Source organism: Carcharodon carcharias, chromosome 20 (assembly GCF_017639515.1).
Source record: "Carcharodon carcharias isolate sCarCar2 chromosome 20, sCarCar2.pri, whole genome shotgun sequence".
Lineage (NCBI taxonomy): Eukaryota > Metazoa > Chordata > Chondrichthyes > Lamniformes > Lamnidae > Carcharodon > Carcharodon carcharias.
Genome location: NC_054486.1, coordinates 71,085,371 through 71,106,776, shown reverse-complemented (window position 1 = coordinate 71,106,776; position 21,406 = coordinate 71,085,371). Strand labels below are relative to the sequence as shown.

The window sequence follows — 21,406 nt, the reverse complement described above, 5'->3', positions numbered from 1 at the left end:
TGTATACCGACATGTGTGATTAGTGGGGGGAGACACCGTGGTATCAGACCCGATTGACAGCAACACAGCTTATCTTAAAAAGAAGGCATACACAAGGGGAAATGTGAAATGAGTGTGATTCTAGTTACATTTGTGTACATTCCATATATGCTGTGAATACCCGTGCCATTGCTGTGTTCCTAAATCTTTTTAACTTTCCTAAACCTACCTTTACATCTTGGTGCTTCCCGACATCCACAGCGGATGTGGAGGCAGCTTGCTGACTGCTGTGCCCTGTTGTCAATGATGACCTTGCGGGAGTCCTCTGGAGGGCTGAGACCTTGAGGGCCCCAGCCTGCTTTGGGTGTCCTGCTGTGGGGCACGGTGGACCCTCCTCGGCCTGTGGAGCTGAAGGTGATGGGGTCACAGGAAGAGGGGTTTTGAATCAGCCAGTGAGTCCCGGAGTCACCTGGCTGGATGGACCCGGGGTGTGAGCTGGTGGTTCTCCTCCCTATGGATGTCCGAGCCCCTGACTCCTTGAGGAAAAGGGGCAGCTGGAGAAAGATCCATGTGCCCTGTGTAGCCATTTTTAGATGCCACCAAGAGCTACAGCAATGGAGTGCTAATCCTGCAGCAGTGCAGGACCGATGTCCTGGACCAAGGTCTCCATGGTGGCTGCCAACCTGCCAGTGCTGACCTCAGTGTGTTGGCATGCCGGTGGTATCACCTCAGACTGAAGGCAAATGGATTCCTTCATCGTACAGGAATGCAGCTGATGTCCCTTCCTGACATTCCCCTGACTGTCGCCGCAGCTCCAGCAACTGATTTAAGACCTAGTCCCAAAGCTCGTCATCTGACTCAGACTCAACAGAATCCTTGCCTCCTCCTCCATGTGCCAATGACGTTGGATGTCCCTGTCTCTGCCTGCTGCGAACCAGATCGTGCGCTGCGCTTGCCAGATCATGACCCCGAGCCTGCTCTGGAACTAGGTTCCACTGAGGTGTGTGTCTCTGCATTGGTGGAGAGTGTAGGTGAGCACTGTGATGGGTCTCCTCTGGTTACTCATAAGAGGTGTTCTCGGTGCTGGAGATGAGGCTTGTGGATGGAGTCAGGTGCTTTCCAAAGGTGCCAATGAGAGAAAGGAGAGATAATTAGTGCATGGCAGGCGACTCTAAAACTGGACAAAGAACTCACAGTATGGCTGTCTGAGAGATGAGCTGGTGCAGGATTTTCACGTGTGTGTGGGGCCGACCTTACTGTGGGAGCAGGCACGACAGTGCCCTCTCCAGCCAGCCTGATAGCACAATTCTTGAACTCTGTGAGGACCTTGATGTCAGGCACTCCACACCTGGTCTGGAACTTCTCCCTTTTATTGTGCACGAGCTTGTCTGCATAAAGACAGACAGAGAGAGTGTGAGCAAGACGCATGCCAGGACAAGTATGGCTAGTATTTGTGCGTATGCTGAGTGGAGACATGGATGGGATGAGGATGCGATCTCCAGAGGAGATGACCCAGTTGGAGATGTGAGGGTGTGTGTGAGATGCCAGTGAATGTGTGATGGGCTTGTGAATGTGTGAGTTGAGAGTGGTGAGATGGTTGACTTACTCTGGTGGAATGGAGGAGGTCATTCATCCTCTTCCTGCACTGGGTGGCTGACCTCTTCTGTGCTTCATTGGCACTGACCACCACTGCCACCGCCTCGCAAGCTGGATTGGTCACCTTGCTGGATCTCCTGCAGCCAGGGCTGAGGTGGAGGGCATGGTGGCATGCCTCAGCTGCGTCCAGCAGGTGCTCCAGTGAGGCATCACTGAATTTGGGGGTTCCTGCCTTCTTGGGTTTCGGGGCCATGTCTTCAGTGGAGCAGTCCTGGGCTGCCGACATTGAGAAGGATATGTGCAGCTGCACTTTAAATTTGGCGAAAACGGTGAACTGACGACGTGATGGGCGAATCAGAGGCCGCCTGCCAGTGATCAGGCGTGCTTCCTTTGCATGCATAATTAATGAGGCAGGGAGGGGATGATACAGCATGAAAACCTGCCTTTGCGGCTGGAGGGTACAATGATGTTTTTCAAGCCAGCTCCCGCACTTAGTGCAATGGGGGGAAGGTGCCTCCCCATGGACTTTTTAAATACATTGTCAGGATGTAGGCATCATGGGTCAGGCCTGCAACTATTGTCCATCCATACTTGCTATGAGAAAGATCGAACTGAGTGACGTGAGTCCATTTCAGAGGTCAGTTAAGAATCAACTGCATTGCTGCGGGACTGCAATCACCGAGGTCAGACTAGGTAAGGTTGGCAGATTTTCTTCCCTAAAAGACATTCATGAAGCTGTTGGATTTTCACATTTCCATATTTTTTGAAAAACTGAATTAAAATTCTTGAACTGTCATGGTAGGTTTTGAATTTACATTCTCTGGATTATTTGTCCACGCCTCTGGATTACCAATCTAGTAACATAATCACTACACTACCATAGCCTAATATATTGTCAAATATAATTTCAACTGTCACCACTGTCTGTAATTCCAAGCCACTGACAATATTCCTTCCAGTCTAATGAGCCACGGAATGATGCAAATTGACACTGGTGGCTTTACCATTTATCTTTAACGCTTGATTGGTTCTTTCAGTATTCTCTTCAAATCTTTTTCATGCCCTGTGCTTTTTCCGCTTGCCTTCTCCTCTCACCTGGCATCCTGGTAATGTTCCAGCTCCCTTCCTGCTATGTTTGGTCTGTCTTTGAAGTCTCATGGTCCTCAACGCCCACTTCACAGCTCTCGTGCTGTGAGGCTGAGAACTCTGCAAGTGTACACAACAGAAATTAAAATGTTAGTTGCTTTGCATGAGATTTCTTTGACATCTCAGCAGATGCATGATTTCACTTCATGCTATGTCTTTTAAACATGGCAGTTTTAGAAAGAGCTTTTGTAGGCCTCAGTTAAAAGTAAGTAGAGTAAAATAAATATTTTAGATAAGCAGAAAATTAATATACATAATTATATTTATATCATTTTGCATGGGGGGGAGGAGTTTTATTGCGCATGCTATAGAGCTTTGACTCCACAGTGTGTGGTCTGTCTTTCTCAAGCATGTTCCACACCCAAAGCCTACTTGACTTACAGACTCATCTCCCTGTCAGGCAGGGAATGTGCCAGAGATGGCCAAAGAAGCAGGAAGGGAGATTACCTGGTTTAATGAGAGCATGGTGGGGGAGGGTGGAGGATAGGAGATGGCTTCAGATCCTGGAGGTGGGCGAGTTCCCAATACTGGGGTGGGGGTTGGCCGGTAATCATGGGGCAGGGGCCTGATTCCCATTCCCAGAAAGGGTGTGGGTGTTCAATACTGACCCTGGGAATGGGGGGGGTCTGATTTACCACCCTGGGATGTTTGATTACCTCGGTGGGAAGGTCCTTCGGTGAAGAGGACAGTGTTGTTGGTTTATGGAGGGTAAGTGGAGTCCAATGGTGGGCAGGGAAGGAAGCATCCCTGTTTCTCTTGGTCCACATGCAGTGCTGTAAAGACACTTACCTTTTCCTTGAAGCATCCCTTGCCTCCCTTTAGCTACTGGGTTTCCTCAGAATGGGGAAACCCAGCTGGCGACGGTTAAATCTGTAAGATAGGTCAGCTATGAAATGTACAACCTTATTATAATAAATGAGCGACCCATATCTTAAACAAGGTTGGTTCCCCCCACTCCAACACCTGCCCCATGTCCGTTAAAACTGAAGTAAGTGGGTTGAGGTTTGATTGGAGATTTTAAAAACTTAAACATTTTGTGTGGTTAAAATCAGCGAGTTATCAGCACTTACTGTTTAAACAAATTGGTGGAACTGTAGAAGAAAGCAAAAAGATATTGGTGTTAATTGTATTTCTTTTTAGCTACTCAATTTTTTATTTTAAGGTGTAGTCATAATGGGTGAAGACCCCACTTGCAACATAATTTCAAAAAAATGTAACATCTGTGGTGATTATTGCTGAAAAAAGAGATATGTCTAAGCTTTTTGTCTTGCACTCATCAGGGCACTTGCTTGTGAAAGTTGGACAGGTCATGTACATGCATATTGTGGGGCTCCAAATGACCTGTCCGACTTTCACATGCAAGGTGAATGTCGTACAACATTGTGAGGCCTTAAGACCAACCCAGACATACACATCAGTAAATCTGACAAAGGAATGGGAATGGTCAACCTTAACAAGCGCGACTATATCAACCAAATGCACGCCATTCTTAATGACAGTTCCAAATTCGTATCCATTGGACCTGTGGCTCAACATGACCGGACAGTCTTGCTCGAAAATAGGCTAAAAAAACACTTGCTGGACTTGTGTAAGAGTGATGAGCTACCGCGTGATATATGTAACAGGCTTTAGCCTCATCACTCGCTACGTCCGCGTATGTATGGATTATCCAAGGCACATAGAAGTGACGTCCCTCTATGCTCCATCTTATCTATGACTGGTTCTACACAACATGAATTGGCCAAGTGGTTTGGTGAATTGTTACAACCAGTTTTGACCAAGTTTTCCACAGACACTGTGAAGGATTCCTTCACATTTGCGAAGACCATACAGAACTTGCATATTGATAGCAATGTCGTGTCCATGTGCTCATTTGACATTGCTAGCCTGTTTACCAATGTTCCACTTAAGGGAGCCCATAGATGCTTGTGCTGCAGTGCTATATCATGGTGATCTAGACCCACCACCATTGCATGAATCAGTATTCATTAAACTTATGGGGTAGAATTTTGCCCTTGGCGTACGGGCTTGGCGGGCGGCTGGAAGCCAACTGCCACCCGCGATTGGGCTCAGAAGGCAATTTCACACTGGCGGGCCAATTAAGGCCGGCCCAGTGTGAAATGCGAGCAGCAGTGCTGAGTGGTGCCTGTGCGGGTGAGGGGAGGAGGATGGGTAGGGTGAGTGCGAACTTCGCGCATGCACACCAGTGTGTGCTATATAATCTCGTTGAGGCACAGAGCTGCCTCAGGAAGATAAACTGATTTTTTAAAAAAATTAAAGATTTTATAAATGTTACAAAACATGTCCTCTCAAGTGACTGTCACATGAGCAGGGTCATGTTATTAATGAAAAAATAAACTTTTTATTTGATTTTCATTTGGTTTTGGAAATCTCATCCCGCCCTTGGATGAGTTTTCCAAAAAAGTGCAGAGGCTGTTTGGCCTTTCTGCGAAATATTTATTTCAATTAACTTAATAGAACTTTTAATTGTAGGCTGGCGTGCTGCTGACTCCGGCATGTGCCCGCCGACTGAAATATCGCATGAGTACGTGATGACATCAGGACACATGTCCAACATCATCGCGCATCATTTTATGCTTGGTCGGGTCGGGCGTGCATCTGCCCACCGAGCTAAAAATTTTACCCATGCGCTTAGTGCAGTTGAGTTCAATTTTAATGACACCATGTGTGCCCAAATAGATCTCATGACAGGCCAGTGTCTTAATGTGAAAGGCCAGTTTCTTAAACGGATAGGCCAGTATCACTAAGAAACAGGTTAGTGTCTCAAAGGGACAGACCAGTGGCTTAAAGTGACAGGCTAATGTCCATGAGAAAAGTGTCTTCGATGGAATGACACCTAACCTCGAACCCCTCGCACATTTCCGATATGTGGATGTATGTTTGCTACATTTAAATCTGCAGCTACATGTAACAATTTCCTTTCATGTCTTATTGGGCTCCATCCTGTGCTCAACTTCACCTATGAAATGAACTCTCTTTCCTTGATGTACTAGGTGAACAATCTGCCAGAGGTTCTCTACCACGCTACAAGCCTACCTTCACTGGTCAATATATGCGTTGGGATTCTTACAGTTCCACGCGCTATAAGATTGGCCTTATCAGCAACCCGAGCCCGAGCCAATTGTTCACCATGCAAGCTTGATGCAGAAATAGGGCACGTCAAAGGCATCATGCGGGATAATAGCTACCCTGATCAGATCATTTCGCGCTGTATATCACGCAAACTCATGAATGGGCCTAAGCCCGTCACTTTTGGCCCTGAAAAGTGCCCAGTCTACCTTGGAAGGGCAAGGTATCTCAAAAATTTCAGCAACAGGTGAAATTTGCTGTTTCACGTTGCTATGCAGTAGCAACACGAGTGGTATTCGCTACTAACAGGATGCTGCTGTCAAGCAAAAAAGACGTTCTGCCTATTACACATATCAGTAATGTGGTATATGAATTTTAGTGCCAGTGTGATGCTAAGTAGGCTGTATGACCCAAAGACTGATGGATCGTTTCAAACAGCATGTCCCAACCACCGTTCACAATGGGCAAGGTGCAGACCGTACCCAACCAGTCTGTGTTTGCAAAACTCAAAATACAATGTCCAACATTAGATGTGATTCAGCAATTGGATAACATTTGCTAAATAATCCTCCGTGTGCTAAAAATTATGCTGATAACCAATTTAAGATTGTCAGTCAGGCTCACAATATGGCGCAATATTCCAGTATGTACTGGAAGCTACATATATTAATACGCAGGGCCCTGTTCTTTTTAGACAGAAAGAACATGTACACAAATTGCACCTGTTTCAGCTAAACAAAATAAGTGACATCCATTCGCTGACTCATTCCTCAGTGCAATGCCTTGACCTATCGAGGTCAAGCTGCCTGGTTTAAATTTCAAACAATACAGTCACCATTAATGGTGCATTCTCCATGGCAACGCCATTTGCCAACCAATCAGCACTGTCTTCACATACAGCATAAGTTGTTGTTTTCCCCCTTATATTGGCGTTCTTGTGAGTGTTCTGATGAGTTCAAGACAAAATGCTTGGACATGTCTCTTTTTTCAGCAATACTCAAGTTCTGTGCTACCAAATGACTATTGGGGTGATGTTAGATTGTGCCAAGTGCTGTATATGTGCTTTGAGAACAGAGGCCTTCATTCATCTTTAAATTTTACTTGTTTTATCCTATAGTTCAGACTTAAAAATCTGAATTTTCCATTTAATATTATGTTGTTATTATCAGTTTCAAGAAGCCAATATAGCTTGACATGATCAATCAAATGTGACAATCCTGATTAGAGGATTATATATCAACATTTGTATGGTTTCCATAAGAAACGCCAATGTTGCCCTCTAATGGTCCAGTGAATTGACTTACAGATTGACTTCTCTCCCCGTCAGGCAGGGAACAGAGATGGCCAAAGAAGCAGGTAAAGAGATTATCTGGTTTAATGAGAGCATGGTGGGGGAAGGGGAGGGTAGGAGGAGATGACTTCAGATCCAGGAGATGTGGGGGCTCCCAATACTGGGGTGGGGTGGAGGGTGGTCAGTAATCATGAGGCAGATGCCTGATTCCCAATCCCAAATGGGTTTGGCTCTTCTGTACAGTGGAAGTGATGCCCCAAAAATGGTTGGCAATGGACTACTGCCCTGTTGCCACCATTGCTTTGCCCTACAAAGCTACCCCCTAAGTCAGATGTTAATTGGGGTTGATTATGTCAATACCTGTTATCCCAGTGCTGATGAATCTTGGCCCTCAATAATGGACCCGGTCTCCCAGTGGGACTGCGGGATGACCTTGGAATTTTACAGCAGATAGGTATCTTTCGGCCCATCATGCTTGTGCTGGCTCTGAAAGACCTGTCCCAGTCGCTCCAGTCCCCTACCCGTGCCCTGTAACCTTTTTAAATTTTTCTTTTTCAAATACGTAACAAATTCCTTTTTAAGTCATTATGGATTGCCCTTAAAGTCTGTTTCTGTTGGGGCATTGTACGTCCTAACAACATTCTTTGTTGTAAAACACACGTCTCTCCCTTTGCTCTTTCAATGATGATTTTAGTCACAGATAAGTTGCTAAACATGCCTCCATAGAATATATGTGTCACAATAACACAGAGGCACATCTGAGATTTTATAAAAATTGGCACTGTTGATGAATGACATTGAAGTTATGTTCCTAATATGAAACAGCTCAATTTTAATATGTAAAATATTAAAAATATATCAGCTGAATCTGTCTGGTGATTTATATTTATTAAATCAGCATGCATGAAGCCACTCTTTTTTTCCCATTGATTAAACTATCAGGTTTGGTGTGGGAATAAATCACTCCTGTCCAAATGTTTACTGTGTAACTGCAGCAATCATTATATCTTTCATTCTGTGCATCGCTTGAAGGAAAAGTAATCTGAGAAGGAGACCTCCCCTTGAAAGTGAAACTATGATTTATAAGTCAACAGCCTGCAATGCATTTATTTATTTCAGAACTTCGATACTGTTATTACCAAACTTTTCTTTATTTTTGTGCAAATATAAAGGCTGCAGTTATTCATCTGGGGTGTCCAAAGGACATGTGAGACTACATGTTATTGAATTGCTATCAGGCTGTTTGATCAATTGGTTTTTTTTGATTAATCTCCAAAATTCACAAAGCAAGCACTAAAGAACCATCTGTAATTATTATCATTTTCCTAAGGGAGGTTGGAATGGGGATTGATGCTGATTGGTTTCCTTCTTCCCAGTTTTCTGTCCTTCTTTCCTTCTTTTCCTAAAAATTCTGACTTTTGTTGGTTTCACTGGCATCAGCTACATTTCAGCTCCTCGCCCAAATGGCCATTCTTCATGTGTGAATGTAGACCATAGAATCATAGAATGTGAGTGTCAGCCAGCCTTTTAAAGCTGATCCAGTCTCTAACGCACACTTGTCAATTTCCAAGTAGACACACTGAATAGTGAGCGAGAGAGAGAGAGAGCATGGCAGACATTTTCTCTGTCTGGCCTAGACTGAGGCTAATTCGAGCACCCTAATTGCTGTTTCAACTGAGAACATACTGGGGATCAGGTATTTTTATTTCTTGTTGAAATATGTTCGATGTTGGCAAGAATGCATCCCTGCAGAAGTGGCACTGCACCACCGTAGTTCTTGTGATGTTAGTGCTCTGTAATTTCTGAATAATTTCTGGAAGTTAATTTCTGAATTTTGACATTGTGATGATGAAAGAAAGGTACTACTAGGTTTCAGGATGGTATGTGACTTGGAGGAGATGTTGGAGGTGTTTCCATGACTTTGTTGCTCTTGTTTTTCTTAGTGGTGTCAGGAGATACTGTTGTAGTAGGTTTTGCAGCTTCGTCTGTGCATTCTATAGATATTACAGACTACAGCCTCAGTATGCCAGCAGTGGATGGATGGATAGACTATAAGACCATAAGATGTAGGAGCAGAAGCAAGCCATTCGGCTCAGTGGGTCTGCTCTGCCATTCATTGAGATCATGGCTGATCTGATAATCCTCACTCCACTTTTCTGCCTTTTCCTCATAACCCATTATTCCCTTACTCATTAAAACCCTGTCTATCTCAGCCTCGAATATATTTAATAACCCAGCCTCTACCTCTGCGGTAAAGAATTCCACAGATTCACTACCCTCAGAGAGAAGAAATTCCTTCTCACCTTTGTCTTAAATGAGAGACCCCTTATTCTGAAATAATGCCCTCTGGTCCTAGACTCTCCCACAAAGGGAAACAATCTCCCTGCATCTACCCTGTCAAGCCCCCTGAGAATCTTATATTTAGATATAAGATATGTAGATATATGATATATGTATATATGAGATAGATAGATATTGGTTTGGTGGCTGAGGCATTGATCAAGTGGATTATTTTTTCTTAGATGGTGTTAAGCTTCTTAGCAATGGCTGCCTAATATTCCATAACAATCCCTCCTTGGTCCTTGTAAATGGTGGAGAGGCAAAGAGGAGTCAGGAAGTCAGACATACATCAGAGAGTATTGAGCCTTTCTTCTGAGATAGTCCCTTGGGACCGAGGATGGCTTGCTTCCACTCAGATTCGATAGGTTCTGAGTTGGCTGATAAATCGCACGTGTGACCTGCAGACTCTGCTACTTATGGGGCAGGTGGTGCTCAAAAGTTTAGGTAGATAGATTGTTTGGAGGTTTGTATGCTCCCTCTGACATCTTGACTTTGCCTCTATGTATTCCCAATGAAGTCTCACGATGTGTTTGGTGCTTTCCCAAATGAGCCTTCTCCATTTTGGTTGGTCACAAACCAGGGTCTCCAATGAGTTGGCGGATATGTTTGACCTCTTCAGGGATGCTTCAAGAATATCCCTAAAATGTTTCCACTGTCCTCCTGGGAGTCTGCTGCCGTGACTAATTGCTGGGTAGAACAGTTACTTCAGGAGTCTGGTGTCAGGCTACAAGTGACCTATCCCACCCAGCAGAGCAGGTTTTGAGCCTCTACACATAGCTATGGTGATGATATAGCCACTCCAGTTAAACTTCTGGTCAATGTTAAACTGCAGGATGGCTTAAGTGGGGATTTCAGTAATTGTGGTGCATTTGAATGGCAGTGGGAGGTAGTTGCACCCTCTCTTGTTGGATATGGTCATTATCTGACAGTAATGTGGTGCACAACCTACCGTTTTGTCAGCGGAAGCTTGGATCTTGTCCATGTCCTGTTACAGACTGCTTCATTGTCGGAGGAATTGTGAATAGAAATGAACAGTGTAGAATCATCAGCAAACAGCTCCACTCCCGACCTTTGGCAGAATGTAGTTTATTCATGGAACAGCTGAAGCTAGCTAATTTGCATGTATCAAGGACATATAAACAGCACTTTAATGAATAAACATTTGATTGTTGCTGAAAAAAGACATATTTTTGTTGAAGCTTTTCATCTTACACTCATCAGGACAATTCACAAGAATACCAAATGTAAAAGGCACAACAATTTATAGAGTACAAGAAGAGAATGCAAGTGGACTCTGATTAGTAGAGGCATTGCCATGGAGAATGCATCAATTTATAGTGACTAACAGTTAACTGCTGAGAATTGTTTGAAAATTTAAACCAAGCAGCTTAAGTCTGATTGGTCAAGGCATTGCCCTGAGGAATGAACCAGTGAATGGCTGTCACTTATTTAGCTGAAACAGGCACAATGGCAAAATGCGTTATACCTCAGTATCAATGATATGGAGGCTTTTATTAGATGGTGAGATGTTTAATTTCTTTCCCAAGGAATATAAAATATTTTCCATTGATATTGTGTGGAATATAGGACTGTACATAGTGCATACTGGGTGAGTGGCTATGGAGGATGCATGGAGGGCCATAGTGGTGGCATGGGTGATCTGAAGGGGCATGGAAGATACTTGGGGTTATAGAATTGGAATGGGGTGATAGGGGTGGACTGAGGGGGCATGGATACATGGAACGTTGAGGTATCATGGGATGGTATAGGTGATATGAGGGGGCATGGGCTAGCATGGAGTTGGATGGGGGTTAGGGAGGTGAGGAGTGAAGTTTTGGGGGTCTTTAGCACTGTTGGGAGCTGGGATACTCTGTTGGAGAACCAAGGCAGACATTGTAACCAGACCACCTCCACACTCACACTCCAGAACAGCTTGCAAACTGCACTACAAACCCGACCCCGGTGTGAAAAGCCAAAAATAGTGTGGGTTTGTTGTGCAGTTCGCAAGCCATGCAAGTGCTTAGGTTTTTAGGTCAGGTTTTTCCTGAGCCCAGAGGAAGATTCAGCCCCTTTTGCCTGGTTCTAAATTTTAAAGTTCCACAACCGATACAAATTGTTGAGGGGATGTTGATTTGCCTGCATTTGTGGCATTGTACAGCATTACTCAATCCCACTTCATGGTGACAAAAAATATACAATGTATTGTCTGAACTTCAAATTCCTATGATCTTATAAATAATGAACACAGTAGTGCAGATTTTAAAGAGAATAGTTTGTGTATCTCTTTATACTAGAAACAATTATTTTGAAATGAGGCAGTGTTCTGGTACGATAGAATAAGCAAAGTAAAGGGTCAGATGTAACTCTTGTGATGTGGTTTTTTTTTACTTTTGATGTGAGCAGGAGGAAAATCCAAGCAGGCAGCGGAAGGATTGAATTAGATAAGGAGGTGGATTTTAAATGACTTAGAAAGTCATTTCCTGAGCATTCTGAGTGGTTTTCTATTCAATTCTGTGAAGTCTCGCTGAAAGTTTACAGCCAGTGTGAAGCTTTTATCAAGAAAGGTACTCAAACACAAGGATGTATGTCAAAGACAAATCAAAACAAGTTTTTCTAACCTTGTATAGTTCAGGAATATTGCTCTGCTGTTGGGATTGAAAGGTATGTTCTGTGTAGGGTATCATGTCATAGATAAATGCTGGAAATGTGGCAATAGATAGATATTCAACACTTTTGCTTGAATCTATACAGAACTTTCTTTCAGGAGGTTAGATGAATGATAAAAGCCATGATAGCATGGATTGCACATGGTCAGTGCAATTAATTGATTGAATAACCTTGTCTCATTGAATGCTTTTTGTTTATTTCAAGGAAAAGTTATGTGAGATCCCTTGAATCATGACATTTGTGCGTTAACAAATAGCTACTGCACCAAATTTCTTCACTATTTTCTGTGAAGTAATTTATGCTTCTATTAGGGAATTATAGACCAACATTGTTGTTAGCAGCCTACATTAGTGGACTGAAATTTCCTGCCTATCGACTATGAATGGGTAAAATTCGTTTTTAGTGAGGCAGGATGAAAATAATGCATTCTTAGTCGATAGATGTCTGTTACTACAATAACATAATAACTTAGTGGTGCTCCCCTGGAGTTAGGTTTTACTGTAGCTTCCAACCTTTCCTGCCATGCCACAGTTTCTTGTTTCTTTAAGAGCCTTCAATCATGGAATCACAAGTCTAAAGGAAAGATGACACACTGCAGGTAATAGCTGTAAATTTCTACCCTTTCTAAATAGGTTGGTGGAATTTTTATGGAAGATATATGCACATGTTTTTGTGTGACTGGAGTTGCAGTGAGATAATGCAATTTTATAGGCTTGTAAAGCAGAGTAAATAGATCTTTCAGCAAGAATGTTGCCGTGATTTTTAGTTAGCAGGAATCTACTAACAGCTGTCTGCATTTCCTCCTTCACACACCCAGTCTTTAAGGCAGTCGCTAATGTCCCTCAAAGTAGAAAATGCAAAGTGACGTTTACTTCACAGCAGGTTGGCAGTGGAAAAAACCTTGTGAAATGTAGAAATAATTGAGTAAAACACTTCTCGACTTCCCATCAAAATATGCTAGTCTGTATTTTGCATGGGATTGTTACTTTGATCCAGAAGAAAACAATAAGGTAACAACAGCGCAACTAGTATTTACATAGTGCTTGTAACATGCACAAAAATGCACAAAGAGGTGTAATCAAGAAAGTGGATGGCAAACCACAGGAGGAGATATAAGGAGGGATGTCCAAAGGGGAAGGGCGATAACAGTAGAGGCAGCTAAATGGCTCGTCATCAACTTAATGACAAAGATATTCATGACTCCTGACACTTGTTAGGGGAGAAGGATTTAAGGAGGCGGTTTGTAGTGGAGAAAAGGAGCTGAGTTATCTTGCTTTTCCAGATGATTCTGGGGCAGTGGCCATTTATGACAGAGTGAGCCACGTCAAGCTGATGTAATCTGGATGGATACTAAGACAGGTGGGACTGCTGAGTGCAGAGGTTTTTTGGTGACTGGAGAGTCAAAGGATGGTCAGTTGTGACTTTGTAATTGAAATTATACATGACTCGGGATGAGAATTTTCCAGGTGTGGAAAAAGGGAGGAGTGTGTTGGTGGTGAGGGATATAAGAAATTGGCCAAGCCAGTAATCAAGAGCACAGCAGTAGAGAGGCCATAAGTGATGGCGAGGTTCAGAGAATGGTGATGAATGGTTCAGAGAATTTACAAAGATATCTTGTCCAACCAACCATACAAAATAAGTGAACTTAGAAAGTGAATGTGATGGATTTGTAAAGGTAAGGCATCTAATGCAAATATGTGGAAAATTAAAGTATTTAGGTTAATCTAAATACATATGGGAAGTCTTAAGTACAAGGACACTGTAGAAAAACATGTTTTACAGCTATCAATTTGATATTTGTCTAGGGAAAATGTGGTAGACGTATTAATCTGGTCTAATGGAATAGCAGCGAAAAACTGGTTCTGAATTGTTTCTGCTGAACTTTCAGCATGATAGAGATTTCTTTACTTGATATCAGAATAACTACAATAAGTAATCTTTATTATATGAATTGCTTGTTACAATGGAAACCAAATGATTTGCAATGTACTAAAGGTATATTTTAACAATGCGGTAAACTCTTTGATTTGGTACTTGGAGGTATGAGATTACAGAGCTATTGGTCTAATTCCTTCCCACTTTACATTGGGAATTTTACTCTTATATTGCTGCTTTTTCACTTTTTTGAACAACAATTTATATTTATATAGAGCCTTTAACAAAATGAAGTGTTTAAATTTTGATTGGGAAGTGAAGCTCTGTTTTGCCAATATTCTCCCATCTACTCTTCTGGGATCAGTGACTCATGCTGGCATGGTTCTACAGATAATGAAAATTCCAGTGGCCATTCCTCATGCTAGAGCTGAAATAGTGGGCTTGATTTTCAATTTGAGATTGGGAACCTGAGGCCCAGGTAAATTCTGGGTCCTGACCTCGTGCCATATTTGCTTCGCTCACGCAATGCAATCTTTAAATGTAAATGCTCTAATTGGGCTGGAGGTGAACTTGGTGCCCAAATAGTGGCACTGAGCATAGCCAGGAAGTAGGAGCTGCCTGCAGAGCTTGAATTGTAAAGGCAGATGGCATCTATAATGGGGCCGGCCACTACCTTGCAGAAGAAAGCACCTCAAATGGCCAGCACCATAAATGGTCATGAAAGTCAAATGTGAGGTAATGTGCATGAGTCAATGTAAGATCCCCCAGGTGCTGAGACTTTTTACCCTGTTTAAAAAAAACTTGAATGTCTGCCCACATTGAGTCCGACAGCTCTACTAATGGGTGCCAGACCCTTTGGGTTCGGCAATTTACAAATTGAAAGTTACCTTGCCTCCCTCCCAGGCCCATTAACACCCTCCTCAAGGAGCTTAACAGGCCATTAATTGGAGCCGAGCGAGTTCCTGATTCTCTCTCCACCTCCCTCATTTAGAAAATCGGAGTTTGCCCCACAGGTGTCAGGAATCAGTGAGGCCTTCCAAGAATGTGATTTTCAAATCACACCCACATCCATTTCTCATGCCACCGGCAATTGAAAATCCGGCCCAGTGAGTCTGAGTATGCTATTTATTGATCTTGAAGGTTAGCCAGTGTCATTGTCAAGCTCATCATTCAAATACCTTCTCTAACATGAGTTGCTGGCTACCAATCAGGAGCAAGAATCTTTCCTGATCTTCTCCTCCCAGGCCTGGGGTCATCGAGGCTCAACTATTGTGCCTCGATCAGCTCCCTCTGTGACTCAGATCAACTAACTGTGCCTTGATCCAGAATTGAACTTAGGCCTATTAACAACTGAGAAATTCCTTGTAATGGTAATTAAAGCTGAATATATGTTACTCTTACATAATGCTTCTTCAATTGCTTACATAAAATTAGTCATTTTATTGGGCCTTACAGTATATTTGGAACTTAATGAATACGCTGTACGCACTATGACCTTTGCTAAGGAAAGATTTGGTCAAGGGTATGGTACTTAGACATCTATTGCTGTGGATTATCTCTGTGTACTGTCGCCTCTCATGCCTTGTGCATGGTATAAAATATTCTCAGCTGCACTGGTGATCCCTCTGTAGGCCATAATTGTCCTGGGACATAATAAGTGAGCCTTAGTTTGGTCGGCTTCCATAGGAAGCATTAGTTTCAGTTGCAGCTTTGTACTGTGCAGGACTTAATCTCCTTCTAAACCGTGCACCAGGATACACAAGGGGCTAACTCTTGAGTGTTTTTGCACTGATAGCTGCAATAACTGTGCGCTATCGAGAAGTAATGACAGCACAGGGCTTTGAGACCCTGAAAGCTTGAACATCCATGAAACAAATTTAAAGGGATTGTCTTGCTAAAAGAAAAAAATAAATTACCTAACAGTAAGGAAGAGGCATTTGCCTGTGAATCATACCCTTAGTGGGAACATTTTCACACTTCAGAAGGTAGCTGTGAGCTAAGGGACTGTGACTGATGGGTTGCAGATTCACAGGCATTGGCACCACATTCTAGGTCAGAACCGTTTAAAATTTGGTCACTCTGCCCCGGCACACCAGGAAACCCAAGTGCATTCTTAAAGCAAATTCTTTGTTAATAGATCTGGTTGATTATTCATTGCTAAGGGCAAGGGCTATACTATAACAATTTATCAGTACACATTAAGTTGTTCAGGATGCTGCAAAGCTTATTTTTCCTCTGATGAGATTTGGAACAATAGAGCCCCTTTGCAACATATTAATGTTTCAGTAATACAGCTCTCTAAACCAGACTATCTCCTGAGCATTAAAAATATAGGCATATCCAGCTCTTTGATGTTCAGTTAATTATGAGTGTAAGTAGATGTGTAGTCATCAAGTGCGTCACCAACCTCCCAGTTTGTTTTTGATAATTGTTTTTAGGCTGCTTTTTTGCATCTGGAAATGCGTACAATTTATCAATCAATTTTATTCTGCAAACCTAACCTATTGTTTTGAAGGGATTTAATACCAGCAAAAAGGTGACTGCTGGGCTAATAAAGAGCTTTTGCAATTAGTCCAAGTTGGCTAATGATTTTCTCCTCTTTTCAGGATCCAGGATTTTCAGCTTTTATTTTTGACAAGCTTCAAGTGCCTGACTCTTCAAAACGAGGTCGAAATGAAGCTGAGAGCCGATGTGAGATTTGTGCAACACACCTAAATCAGCTACGAAAGGAAGCCATTCAGATGGTCCACTCACTCGGCCAATCTAGTCAGGAGATATCTGAGCTACCACACAGTTCCATTGCAGTGAGCAGCATTTCATCAAGAATTGCTTCGCAAAATATGGTCACCCTTTCATCACAAAGAGACTGGCCCTTGGTCACAGGACAAACAAGCAGACAGCCTGGAAAATCAGGAAATGTAATCTCTGGTACAGAGAGAAGGAAGGGTCTTGGCTGGCCTCAGGGTGCAGGCAGCCTCTCAAAGTCCAGTGTTCAAGTGACTGTTGGTTCCAGTGGTCTTAGCAATGCTCTGAACTCAGTCACCATTCAAGCACAGCAGTACCTTGAGGGTATGTGGAGTATATCTAGAGTCAACAACTTTCTTCCGCATGCCTATTTGGTGAGTATTTTGTTGTTTTATTGTAAAGAAGATCTAAAACATAAAATCTAAAACTTGTTAATGTCAGAATTTAATATTTCCTCAACAATTGAAATAAACAAAGAACGTTTATTTGCTATTTTTGAATTTACTGGAGTAAACAGATTACAAGACTAGGAATGCAGAGTACATACCTCTCTTGATCCCTTAACCACCCTAGTTTACTTGTCCGACATCCAGATCAAGCAGAGCCACAGTTTCCTCCAATTAAACTTTTGGATGACTGAAACTGTTGTGTTCGGCCCCCTACCATTAATTCTTTCCTCCTCTCCGGCCACTGTCATGGGTTGAACCAAACTGTTCACAACTTCAATATTCTAGTAGACTGAGCTGAGCTTCCATTCCCATAACCTTTCCATCACAAAGCCGATTTCCACTTCCATGGCATCACTTGATTTCATGTCTCTGCACCTGCTTCAGTCCACTTGCTGCTGAAGCTTCCACCCATGCTTTTATTACCTTCACAGACCTGACTATTTTAATGCTCTCCTGGCCAACCTATCATCTTGCACTTTTAAAAAAATTGACCTTGTGCAAAACTCTAATGTCAATTCCTGGCCAATATACTCATCATTCCTATCTCAAAATTAAAATATTCATCCGTATGTTCAAATTTCTTGATGGCCTTACCCTTCCCTATCTCTGTAAGGCCCCGCAGCTCTCTGAGAACTCTGCCTGACTCCACTTATGGTCTTTTGTGCTCCTTCCTTTGCTCCACAATTAGCAGCCATGCCCTTAGCCATTTAAGCCCTAGGCTCTGAAACTCTTTTCTGAAATCTCTCACCTCTGCACATCTTTCCTCCTTTTAAGTCCTGCCATAAAACCTTCCTCTTTGGCCTACCTCCTTGGTCACCCTTTCAAGTATCTTCTCCTTTGGTTCAGTGTCAGTTTATATCTGATTACACTCCTGTGAAGCACCTTAGCATGTTTTCCTACTTAAAGATGTTGTTGTTACTTCTATTTTTGACAGATAAGTGATAGCTCATCCCTTATGCAACAGCTGGGAAAATATGTTAAAGAACCTGTCACAAAAACAACATTTAAATTTGTTTTACCACAATTAGAGACAGTTCAATTTCCTCCACTCAATTCTCTCCTTTTATACCTCCTGCCCTGAAGGTGGCAGGCTAATTCTGGGGTATGATTTCTCAGCTCTTTTGGCATCTTGTCCAAATGGCTATTCATGCCAGTATCTGGACAATGAATCTGGGCAGGTTATCTAACCGTAAAGACATAATTGTTGAACTTTACAACCACACACATGAGCTTTCCAATAGGGGTTACTTGATAGCATTTAGGAGTATGAACTCTGGTTAGTCAGAGGTACTGACAATTATAAAGTGCTCCTGACAACCTGATAGAAATCAGTTAAGTCTGCATGGTGGTAATTGAATATGAGACCGTCCTCATTGGTATGCTTGGACTATTTTCCACAGATCCTAAAGGGAAGCTTGTTTTAAATATTAACTTCAGATAATTTAGGGGGTTGATGGAATTGAGAAATCATAGGCACAGTTTGGTAACTTGATATTTGGCCTATTGCCAGATAATGACAATTTGTGCCTACCGTTGCCAGCATGAAACCATAAGTTGGATCTAGTTTACAGTGGCATTAGTTTGGAGTAATTAGGCTAAACATACTGGTTGCAAATTGAGCTCCAGAGTGTTTGTAGTTTTGGTAGCTAAATGGTACCCATGCCTTGTTTGCAGACTTCCTTTCATGCTGCACAATTCTGCTATTCCCTCAGTATTTAAACCAAAGGTCAAACCAGAAAGTGGATGCTGGGTGACAAGGACTATCCGCTTAACACCTGGTAGTTAGTTCTGTTCTAGTTCTGTTGAAGGGTCATGAGGACTCGAAACATCAACTCTTTTCTTCTCCGCCATTGCTGCCAGACCTGCTGAGTTTTTCCAGGTAATTCACTCATTGATCTCATTGTATTCATGCTGGCCACACTGCCACACACAATACCACAGAGCTGAAACAACAGTTCTGCTATCTGGACAGCTCTGTAGGAGCCTTTCAGTACTCAAGTGTGTGCCCAATTCATGGTGGTCTGCTGTATGTTCCATAACCTGACCATCATGAGGCACAGCCCTTGCAACCGGGATAAGGCAATCAGTTCAGGAACAGGAGGAGCAGAAAGAGGAAGGGAGGAGGTAACTAACCCACCCCCTTTCTGGCTGCCCAGAGGCTTGGCTTTAGCCTGAACCACCTTGGCATGATTGGCAGCAATCTGGGCTGGCTGACTGACAGGCAACAGTAAGGATGCTGGTGGGAGCACGAATACTGTCATTCTGAGAGAGGACAGCAGGTTTGTGCGCCTTGGAGACACTGCCACTCCCCAGGGTGTTGCCTGAGCAAACCTAGTACTCTTGTGGAGCACGGATTGCTAGACTATTTTAAGATCCTGACTACCCCTCTGAACACTGGTACCCACACCCATGATGACAGGAGCCAGAACCTACATGATACCGAGCTAAGATTTCATGACCTCAGTCTGTGCCTCCACCACAGCATTTAGACATTGGTGGCTTCTGCTAGTTCTGTAGTGGAAGCAGAGACCTTGGCCAAAAGTTGCTCTTTCATGGTTGGATCTGCAAGTGTGTTGATGGAGTTGGCCACTACTTTCATGCTGGAGACTATGTGCTCCAAGCTCTATGCAAAGCCCTTCATCAAGTTGGAGGCAGACACTTCCATGATCCTTGATAATGACAAAGGGTCCTCAGGCAGGCCTGCCAATGCACCAGGCATTTCATTGTGCATGCCCATTTTTCTGTATGCTGCCTCATCAATCTCCTCAACTGTGCCTTCTGCAGATGAACTCAGGGGACCTGGCGCCCGTGCTATCCTTTCACCTACCTTAGCTGCAGCCCACTAGTGCCCGATGACTCAGGGTCTGCAGATCCCGCCTCTATGCTACCCTCTAACGGAAGCGCGATGCCAGCATCTGAACTGGTGAAATTGAGTAACATTAGGTGGGATTTTCTGCACCCGCCCGCCGCTGGGGTTGTCTGGTCCTGCCGCAAGTCAATGAACTTCTGGCTGGGGCACTGCCCCACCCGCGGCAGGGCCAGAAAATCCCTTCTTCTTTACCTGTTCCATGTTCCTCTTAGATTTTAGGCTCTACAAGCAGCGCCTGACCAGGTGCGTATCTGAAAGGGGCAAGGCACAAGGATTGTGCTGTGGTAAGGGAAGTTGAGGGAAACTAAGAGGTGAATGCTTACACCATTTGCAGCTAGTAAATCAGAAGAGATTGTGGGATGTGGCCGAGGAGGGAGACATTAGGACAGGTGGTCAAAAGCTTGGCCAAAGAGATTTAAAGAAGACCTTAAAGGAGGAGAGAGAGGTGGAGAGGCAAGAGAGTATTACAGAGGAAATTCAAGAGCTTAGGGCCCACCTTGCAGAAGGCATAGCCACCAATCGTGGGTGAAGGAAGTGGGGAATGAAAAAGGGTGCAAGATGTGAGAAGGTGGATTAGGTAGGAACATACCAACGTCCTCTATGGTTTCAGCACCACCGCTGGCCACGGCTGCAGTCATGGTCGCTCTAATGATGGTCAGCACCATCTCCTCAATGGGGATGAGGACATGCAGCCATGCCTGTGCCCTGTGGGCAGGTGCTGTTGTATCTGATTATGGGCCACCTCATCCTCATCAGAGAGGGAAGTGAACATGGTGCAAATTATTTGGTTGATGAGCCTGCCAAGGTTGAATAGCTAGCAGTGTGCAGAAGCTGTGGGACGTGAGTGTGAGGTTTTTAATAGTGCTAGATGTGTACGGGTGAGGTGAGCCTATGAATGTGAGGTATGAGTTGTGCTTGATAAAGGGTGTTAGTGGGTGAGTGAGGGGCATGTGGTGAATGGACCAATGTGTGAGATTAGTGGTTCATTTGTAAGGACATGGTATATAAAAGCGCTCACACTGACCTTGACCAGCCCTGTGAGATCATTAAACTTTTTGCAGCACTGCATCCAGGTCCTCGGAGTTATTCTGCTGACATTGACCACGAGGCTGTCTGTTCCAACTGCCTTCCTAGTGTCTGTTTGGAGGGCCTCCTGAGTGAAAAGGATCTCTCTCTTCCTGTCCACCTCCTGGAGTAAGGCCTCCATGGTTGTATTGGAGAACTTTGGGATACACGTTCTAGCCTGTTGTGCCATTTGCACTCCTCTTTCTGTTCATAAACTTTTCTTCAACCGGTTCCAGAACCTACTGCAGCCAGAATGTACCTTGCCTTTAAAAGGTTGCATGCTAGTTTAAACAT

The 21,406-nt window shown here is 43.5% G+C and overlaps 1 protein-coding gene across 5 annotated transcripts in view; it reads left to right on the top strand.

Annotated features, from left to right (window-relative positions):
• Nucleotides 1-21,406, top strand: part of kif26ab (kinesin family member 26Ab) — a 278,697-nt gene that overhangs the window by 126,476 nt on the left and 130,815 nt on the right. For all 5 annotated transcript variants that reach the window (XM_041214247.1, XM_041214249.1, XM_041214248.1 and 2 more), the window contains one exon: nucleotides 16,591-17,103. In XM_041214247.1, coding sequence (XP_041070181.1) covers nucleotides 16,591-17,103 — 513 coding nt within the window. The remainder of the gene's footprint in view (nucleotides 1-16,590; nucleotides 17,104-21,406) is intronic.